This window comes from Carcharhinus amblyrhynchos, chromosome 7 (assembly GCF_965287045.1).
Source record: "Carcharhinus amblyrhynchos chromosome 7, sCarAmb.v2.hapA, whole genome shotgun sequence".
In the NCBI taxonomy this organism is placed as follows: domain Eukaryota; kingdom Metazoa; phylum Chordata; class Chondrichthyes; order Carcharhiniformes; family Carcharhinidae; genus Carcharhinus; species Carcharhinus amblyrhynchos.
The window spans coordinates 85,602,878-85,612,202 of NC_137330.1; the positions used below are offsets into that span (position 1 = coordinate 85,602,878).

Genomic DNA, 9,325 nt, shown 5'->3' on the forward strand with positions numbered 1-9,325 from the left:
TCACAAATGGTGCTGAACATAGTGCAAACATCAGCGAACATCCCCATTTCTGATCTTTTGTTGGAGAAAATGTCATGGGTGAAGCAACTGAAGATGATTGGCCCAAGGAAACTACTCTGAGCAACTTCTAAAGTGATATCTTGGGACTGAGGATGATTGGCCTCCTACAACCACAGCTATCTTTTTTTTATGCTAATATGACTGTAACCAGTAGGGAGATTTCCCCTGATTCACATTGACTTCAATTTTATTAGGCCTCCTTCATGCCTCAAAACCAAAGCTTCCTTCATGTCAAAGGCTATCACTGTCACCCCATCTCTTGACTTCAGTTCTTTTGTCCATGTTTGAACCAAGCCTACAATGAGGTCAGGAGCTTAGTGACCCTGGAGGATCCCAAACTGAGTGTCATTGAGCAGGTTATTGCTGAGTAAGTGCCATTTGAGAGCACTGTCGATGACCCCTTTCATCACTTTACTGATGATCGAGAGAGGCTAAATGGGGCAGTAATTGGCCACGTTACATTTGTTCTGCTTTTTGGGAAACCTGGTTAGATATCAGTGCTGTAGCTGTACTGGAACTACTTGGCTAAGGATACAGCTAGGTATGGAATAGAACTCTTCAGTACCATTGCCAAGATGTGATCTGAGCACATAGTCTTTGCAGTATCCAGTGCCTTCAGCTGTTTCTTGATATCAAATGGAGTGAATCAACTTGGCTGAAGACTGACATCTGTGATGTGGAGGAGCTCAAGAGGAGGCCAGGGTGGATCATACACTCAGCATTTTTAGCTGAAGATTGTGGCAAATTTCTCAACCTTTCACACTGAAAAGCTGGGCTCCTCCATCATTGAGCGTGGGGATATGTATGGAGTCTGCTCCCCAGTTAGTAATTTAATTGTAGTCCTGAAGGGAGATCTGCCTTCCCGGTAACTCTATGCACATATGTAAACTAGTTTCTAAGCAGATACCCAGATATGCCACAGCTCTTCCCTTGCTAGAATCTTGGCCTAGTACATTCTACAACAACAATGAGACTGGCAGCCTCATTACAAACTTTAGCAAACCTTGAAGTAGTTTAACTCATTTAAACATCAAGTGGGGGCACTGGAGGCAGGTTTGGCTTGAGATTCAGTTTTTTTTAAGTCTTAAATTTCTCATTTGAACCAACCAGTTTATTTTTTTTTAGGTTCCCTACGTCAACCCTTTTTGTTCCTCCACATGTGTTATGTGTGCTAACATTTTCTATTCATATTACCGATATCTAGCATCTTCAGCACTTTGCTTTTGGCTAACAGGACAATTTTCTTATCATCAGTCTACTGATAGAGCCAATGTAAGAAAACAAGTGATACTTTCTCTAACTATCCTAGCTTCCTATACCGTCTGTTGTTGAAACAGTACGTGACCAAATTCATGTCTTATTGTCCTGCAGTTTGCTTCAAACCTGTTTCTCTGTTGTGCATATTCCTGGTAAATAATTGCATGGGAAACGAGTGAAATATTTAGTAGAAGCACATTGTGTTTTAATTCCCTGTGTTGCATCTAATAACAATATAAAAAAGGAAGAATTCAGATATTTCACGAACAGTGGCTGGTTACTTCCTTTTTTTTGTTTTGAAAGGTGGCCCTCTTTTATTTTCAACCAGATGGTTACAGTGTCTGTTCCAGAATGCAAAGATGTCAGTAAAAGAGCGGTACATGATTTTTTGGCTCTTACTAATGTTGGTCCTACTTAACGCTGAAGGTAAGTAATCCTTCATAATATTTTTAAGATATCTGGAGCTTTTTATGTATATAGATTAGATATTCAAGTTCTATTTTGTTTATCTCTTGTATCAAACCTTGCTGTCCTTTTGACAATATTGGTTTCATTTTTCTCCTGCTGTTTAAACTCAGTTCTCCCATTTGAATATTTGAATTAATAACCAGTTCATGATTATTCAGGTTTGAAAATGCCAGCAAGTAGTTGTGTAGATACATTGGATTAGTATAGCAATCAATCTCAATATCCAAGATAACAATTACTCAGTTTCAGATATATCAGCCTGCTGCCTCACCGCACCAGGGACCTGGGTTCAATTCCCATCTTGAGTCACTGTCTGTGTGGAGTTGCACATTCTCCCTGTGTCTGCATGGGTGCTGCAGTTTCCTCCCACAGTCCAAACAACATGCTGGTTAGGTCTATTGGCCGTGCTAAATTCTCTTTCAGTATACCCGAACAGCTGCCAGAGTGTGGCGACTGGGGGATTTTCACAATAACATCATTGCAGTGTTAATAGAAGCCTACTTGTGACAGTAATAAAAATAAATAAAAAGTAAGAACCCAAATTAAAGCTCAAAGTGGTTAGATTTAGCTTCCAAATGTTTAAAATTCAGAGGGACTCTTTTAATAATGCAGCGATGGATTTTGTGTGGTACAAAATGTAAGACAAATATATTATTAAAGTTTATAGAAATTTTAGTTCGACAAACTCAGAAATTTTAGTTTGGTTTTGAGGATACTAATGAATGGTGATTAATTAAGATATATTGTTTATTTGAGGGTGGCTAATTAATGTGTTTTTCTATAAACTCACATGAAAAGTTGTCTGAATATCTTTCTCAGATACTTACTTAAAATGGCGGGATTTACTGTGCAACTCGCCATGTGTTTCGTAGCAGTGGGAGGTGGCCCGCCATTGGCCAGTGCTAGGATCATCTGATCTCGCTGTTGTCAGTGAGGTTTTCCATTGAACCCATGCCTTGCTACCGTGAAACCTGCTGCCATGAATGGTCAGAAAGTTCCCAACAATACGCCTGATCCAGTCTACTGTACCTCAGAGAGACAAACATACTGAACACCACTTTGCTGAACACCTTTGGTCCATCCACAAGCAGGACCCAGACCTTCCTGTCGCTTGCCACTTCAACACCTGCGCTGCTAGATTCCTTTTGTCCTATTATAATACCCCCTGTTAGCGCGAGTGGGCGAAACGACCACTACGGACTCAGGATGAAGTTCAATAACGGCGCAGCTTTATTTTCTTTACGTCAACGGAGAAGCACAGTCAGGACATACAATCAGACTGTCCCGAAAGTGCTCTAAAGACTCCCCTACAAAGGGCTACAGTTATACCTGAACTTCGCGTTTCAAATGCTAATCCTTTATTTACAGTATTTGACTTCAGCCATCCTGTTTTGATGTTTTCGAATGTTGGAGCAATTGTTTTAAATGTGTGTTAATCGTTTTTGTCTGGTTGGTTATCAATGGTCTAGAATCTCTGGGGTTTGAACAATAGGTGTGTTATTGATCTCAAGAGGCTTGAAGAGCCAGGGATGCTTCCTTAACTGTGTTAATTTTAGGTGTCTCCATGGGTTGTTTGACTGGTTTAGAAGTGCTGATTTCGATGGGGTGGGGATGTGTTCTTTAATTTAGCTCCTGTAGGTGCCATCCTGTCCAATTTCCCTTATGTGCTAGCCCTCATTTGCATTTTAAATTATGCTCTTGCCTACTGATCAGTGTCTGTTACTTTGTGATTTTAGTGGAGGGCTCTAAGGATAACTTTAGTTTGCTTCCATTTTGTGTGCCTAATTTCATAAAATTTGTTGTCTGATAACACCCCCAACCCTCAGAATATCTTTCCTGATATTCTTTGCCCTTAGCTCTAACAAAGGGTCACCCAGACTCGAAACATTGGCTCCATTCTCTCTCCACAGATGCTGTCAGACTTGCTGAGGTTTTCCAGCATTTTCTGTTTTTATTTCAGATTCCAGCAGCTAGAGTATTTCGCTTGTAATTTAGCTGTAAAAAAGGTGTGTTATGTCTCCCCCACACAACTCTGCTCCACATTTCTGTGAAAACTGAGCTTGGACCCGACAAGAAATGCAAAACAGTGTCGGGTGATAATGGGGAGTTAATTAGAGCAATATTCCAATGAAAATTGGAGGATTCAGGCCATTTTATGTTGAATGGAACAGGCCTGAATTAACAAATAAAGACATAAACATTGTGATAAACATATTCATAAAGATATATCTTTTAAAAGAGCATGTAAAAATTATTTCTCTGTAAGAAGGTGCAGGCTATTTCATGTTAGACTAAATCAGGATTATCACAGAATAAAGTCGCTGCTGAATAGAAAACATCTGTGTGAAGCAGCTTAAGCTGGAGGTTGTAATGGAAGCTGGAGTAAGAATTAAATCTGACGTTCAGAGTAAAGAGAAGCACTTCTCCATGATGGAATCTGACCTAAAGTCCTGATTCTGGATTTACAGTGCTTTAATATCAGTGAAATAAAAAGAAACATTTGCATTCATAGAATGCATTTCACTGTCTCAGGACTGTCGAGTGTGTTTCAAGGCCAACTCAACAGTTTTTTAAAAAAAATTGTCAATGGTTTGTTGTAGAAAATGCGGCAGCTAACTTAATTACAGCAAGGACCCAGAAATAATTGTTTTTCTTATAATGATGCTGGTCAAGTGATAAATATTAGCCAGGTTACTGGCAAGAACTCATCTGATTATCTTTAAATTTTAAAATTAGTGTCACAAGTAGACTCACATTAACACTACAATGAAGTTACTGTGAAAATCCCCTAATCGCCACACTCTGACGCCTGTTCGGGTACACTGAGGGAGAATTTAGCATGGCCAACGCACCTAACCAGCATTCAGAAGAAACCCACACAAACACTGGGAGAATGTGCAGACTCCACATAGACAGTGACCCAAGCCAGGAATTGAACCCAGGACCCTGGTGCTGTGAAGCAGCAGTGTTAACCGCTGTGCCCCAGGGATATTTTGCACCCACTCGAAAGAGCAGACTGGGCCCCAGTATAGCCAAGAGATAGAATTAAGGTGCATTAATGCATTAAAGTCCATACCACCAAAACTGTAGCTTTTTGGAGGAAAAATAGAATTTATTTTGGATTCCCGAAAATACTTTCTAATTGTGGAAATGCACACATACGTCTTGCTGCATACATTCAAGTTTATAACACATCATTAAAAATGGGCAGCATATTTTATATATTTAATAAAGAAATTATGTTATATTTTGGACAACAGTTAAATGTGTGACATTTTTGTTCAGAATCTCACACTTGGTGCATGATAATATATAAAGATATTGAAAAACAACATCCATATTGCTTGCTATTTTTCCATTTCAATTCTGGTAAAATATTTACAATGAAAAGCATTGGTGAATATGTGAACAGCCAAATTATAGGAAGCTGTATTTTTCTGAAATCTGTCATTTCTTTTATTTGCTATTTTTGAAGTAGTCACAATCATGCTGACACAAGACACACAGGAACAGTACACACCAAACATACTAGCCATGCCTTTTATTGTAAGATTTTCTTTCGCATAGGGCTGGAGTTTTTTTTTGAGATTCAAAATGTGGCATTTCCTTATATTTGTTGTAATTAAAACTTTCAAGTATTATCATCATTAGGTTAAACTGAACGAAGTAAAGTTGTTCTACCTTTTATAATAACATAAGTCCAGCTCTCCATTTATTTATCCTAGACCAATGTTGACCACGTGAAAGAAAAGAACTGAAACATTATGAATAAAAACAAGAATCGCTAGAATACTCAACAGGTCTGGCAGAATCTGTGAAGACAGCAACATTTGATTCTTCTACAGAATTGAAAAATTGTATTCCATAAATGTTGGTGTTGATACACAGGATAAACTAGTAAACTCTCCTTCTTCTTTTCACCTTGAAGGATGAGCTGCACTGTATATTTCACTATTCTACCACAGATACTTCCATGATGTGGAGATGCCAGTGTTGGGCTGGGATGGGAACAGCAAGAAGTCTCACAACACCAGGTTAAAGTCCATCAGCTTTATTTGGAATCAAGAGCTTTCAGAGCACAGCTCCTTACATCCCACTCACCTGTTGAATTTAACCCGGTGTTGTGCGACTTCTTATAGATACTCAACTTGCATCAACTCATTATTAATTTAGTTGTGTTTAAATCCATTGGGCCTGGGTAGAGTTTGTAAACTCTCTTTCTTCATTTTAGCTTTGAAAGAACCAAAAAAACCACGAGATGTGAAATTCATCTCCCAGAACTTCCAAAGTGTTCTTCACTGGAAACCAAGAAATGGGGCAAACAACTCCACTGTCTACTTCGTGCAACATCAACGGTACGTGTTTCAGTGAGATTGTTAAAAAATCTTATGATGGAGAGTTACAACTATTAATTATAGCTTTAATTATCTTTGTTTGAATGATTTTCAGTACAATTATGAACGTTGCAAACGATGAAGGAACAATAGATATTGAAACTTCTATTACAGACATGGAGAGCAATGGTCAAACAAAACAGAATGTTGGGGCATCAAGGAAACTTTCTGTGACCTCACACGAGAGACAAATCCAATTCCAGAAATGTTTTCTGCAAGAGTGAGATCATATTCATTTAACGGATTCTCAAACTGGACACTGAGTGAGACATTTTGTCCAATAACAGACAGTGAGTATGTTTCTCACAAACGTAAAGTTAAATATAATTTAATATTTCATCCCAGTGCCATTCTTTGATGCAATGGCCAGTAAAATATGAATGGAGAGTGATACTGATGAGAATTCTTTGTCATATTACTCAACTCTATACCATGCATTCAGACAGAATTTCCTCCTCTGGCTTTTCCATGTAACTGCAGTACTCAGGTTGGTAGGGGCATTGCTGTCAGAAGGTACCTTCCATTTCCCAGTGTTACTTTTGTGCATCATGCTATTAATGAACTTTGATGTTGTGTACGTCGCCAAGACTTAAAATAACCTTTTACAAACCTTGATTAAAAACAGAAGGAGCAAATTTTCAACTTGGTTGTCTAGTGAGTATTGGAGTGGTCAGCATGCCATACAGTCATAGAATCCCTACAGTGAAGAAGGAAGCCATTCGGCTCATCATGTCGGCAGCGACTCTCTGACAAAGGATTCCACCCAGGCCCTTTCCCATATCCCCAAATATTTACCCCACTAATCCCACAAAAATTACACATTCTGGAACACAAAGGGACAATTTATTATGGCCAATCCACCTAACCTGAACATCTTTTAGCTGTGGGTGGGAACCCATGCAGATACGAGGAGAATGTACAAATTCCACACAGACAGTTACCCAAGGCTGGAATAAAACCCGGATACCTGGTGCTGTGAAACAACAGTGCTAACCACTGTATCATCTGTGCTATTGATTGTCTCACCCTATTTAACCTTATGGCTGAGTATGGTTACCATCCATCAAACCCAACTTCCCCCAAAGTTTCAATGCACTGTGATAAAACAACCTGCCTGAATGAGTATTCTCAGCCAAGCATTTGTATGTGTAATTTGGTGTCATATAACAGATGAAGAGGCATTTTATTAAGAGCTACATCTGGACCAAAATATTATTTGACATTCAATATAATCAAACATTAATTGAAGATTAAATGGAAGCATTTTTGAAGTTTGTAATATTAACACTGGCTAATCCACAGTACTAACCAGTCTTTTGACGATGGGATCATTCTTTATTTTTCATGCAGCGCTTATTGGGCCTCCAAAAATAGAGGTCATTTCCTTTGGAAAGTCAGTCTTAGTTGAAGTGACTGCTCCGCACACAATGTTAAAAAGGCAAAATGGCAGCCTGCAATCTGTGGAAGATATATATCCTGAAGTAAAATATTATATAACAGTGCAAATAAAAGCACAGGATCAGGTAAGTGTCTGTCCTGTTTTATCCTCTGTCCCATTCATAGCATGCATAGTTGGGTTATTTTTCATTAATTATTCACCTAACCAGCAGATTGGTTTGGAAGGCCAGTGGACTTACATTACAAAAAACAAAACATTTGAAATCCAGCGCTTAAGTCCTGGGGCAACGTACTGTGTTTCTGCTCAAGCAAGGATTCCATTCTACAGTAAGATTGGTAAACCAAGTAAGCAGCAGTGTGACACACTGCCAGGTGAGTAACACAGTATGTTTCACTGCTCTATTACAGATACTCCCATGATATTCAATGTCTATTAACTCAATGTTTTAATTTAACTGTGTTTTGACCCACAGGACCAAGTACTAGAATAATTGAACCAATGACTATCTTCTCAGTGTGTGGGACATTAATGCTGGTTGCTCTCTCCATTTATTTGTACTTTAAATACAAGTACATCTCAGCCCCTAAACCTCATTTACCTGCAATGTTGACAACCTGGAATAGAAAAGAGCAAGTCAGCGCTGCATTTTCACCTCAAATTATTGAACAAACACATATTAACAAATGGGAGTTCACAGAGCTCTTAAGATATCCAAATGCTTCACTCTTACAAGACAGATATGTAGGACATGCAGGTTTTACGGAATACGTTAACATTGCATCTTCATATAGATTTAGACCCGGAGACTGTGATAACCAGTCTATGCACCCAGATGCCATTATGTTCCGTCAGTACCTTGAGCAGCCTAAGTTTATTTGTTCCAACTATGCACGGATGATGGCAGATCCTGAATCCTTGTTATCTGTAGACCACCAAGAAGAGGACATCAGACTACAATGGATGTCAGTGGACTGTTGCCAATGTCAACGATCCTGCCAAAGCAAAGAATTGCAAAAGCTGGAAGCAGGATCTTTTCATGAACCAACACAGCTCTCAGTAACCAGATATCCAGACTATATCAACCAGCACTCCTGCGAAGATCCAATTCTGAGGAAGTGGGGGCTGGTTGTCCAACAAATGGATATGATTTAAAACATTTCTGGATGCAACATTTTAACATGGTATTGAATCAAATTTACCTGAACCAGAGTAAGCAGCTTAAAGGTGTAAGGTCAGAGATGTCAAAGAAAACAGGTTAAAATTTCAAACAAAACTCAACAAAGTATAATTTTGTAATAACAGCAATACTTCAGCAGAAAGATTGTAACTAGTTACAATTGATTTTAAGAAAGGTCAAGAAAATTCTTCAACACAAAATGCTCCCTTCTTCTCCAGCCCTCCTGCTCTACTATGTAACCTCATTTTGCATGGCCTTAATATCTGTATGGGCAGCACCACTGGTAGACCACGTTAGGATTGATATATCTAACAAAAGTTGTTTAAACATTTTTAAAATTGCTTTCAATTAAGCTAAATGTGTGTCTTCAGGTCTCCTTCCTTGGCTTATTTTGAATTAATATTCCAACTTATTTACCCTAGAATTGTTGAAAAAAAGAGACATATCGTCGAAACTTTTCATCTTGCACTCATCAGGACAGGTAAAAGAATGCCAAATTTCAAAGGAAGCAACAAGTTATACTACAAGAGAAAAGAGTGCTGATTGGTTAGCAATTAAATTCTGGTTGAG

General features: G+C 38.6%; 1 protein-coding gene across 1 annotated transcript; it reads left to right on the forward strand.

Annotated features, from left to right (window-relative positions):
* Positions 1 to 1,661: 1,661 nt before the first annotated feature.
* LOC145345607 (interleukin-20 receptor subunit alpha-like) lies at positions 1,662 to 9,033 on the forward strand. Its single transcript, XM_080193439.1, has 6 exons — positions 1,662 to 1,743; positions 6,017 to 6,140; positions 6,294 to 6,469; positions 7,530 to 7,702; positions 7,790 to 7,949; positions 8,051 to 9,033. The coding sequence occupies exons 1-6, from the start codon at positions 1,677 to 1,679 to the stop codon at positions 8,728 to 8,730; spliced, it is 1,380 nt and encodes a 459-aa protein (XP_080049565.1). The 5' UTR covers positions 1,662 to 1,676; the 3' UTR covers positions 8,731 to 9,033.
* The last annotated feature ends 292 nt before the right edge of the window (positions 9,034 to 9,325 follow it).

Excerpts from the sequence above, each read along its gene's own strand:
- LOC145345607 (XM_080193439.1), top strand. The coding sequence starts at position 1,677 with ATGTCAGTAAAAGAGCGGTACATGATTTTTTGGCTCTTACTAATGTTG. Across the intron at positions 7,703-7,789 it reads AAATAAAAGCACAGGATCAG|ATTGGTTTGGAAGGCCAGTG; the intron begins GTAAGTGTCTGT and ends CCTAACCAGCAG. Across the intron at positions 7,950-8,050 it reads GCAGTGTGACACACTGCCAG|GACCAAGTACTAGAATAATT; the intron begins GTGAGTAACACA and ends TTTGACCCACAG.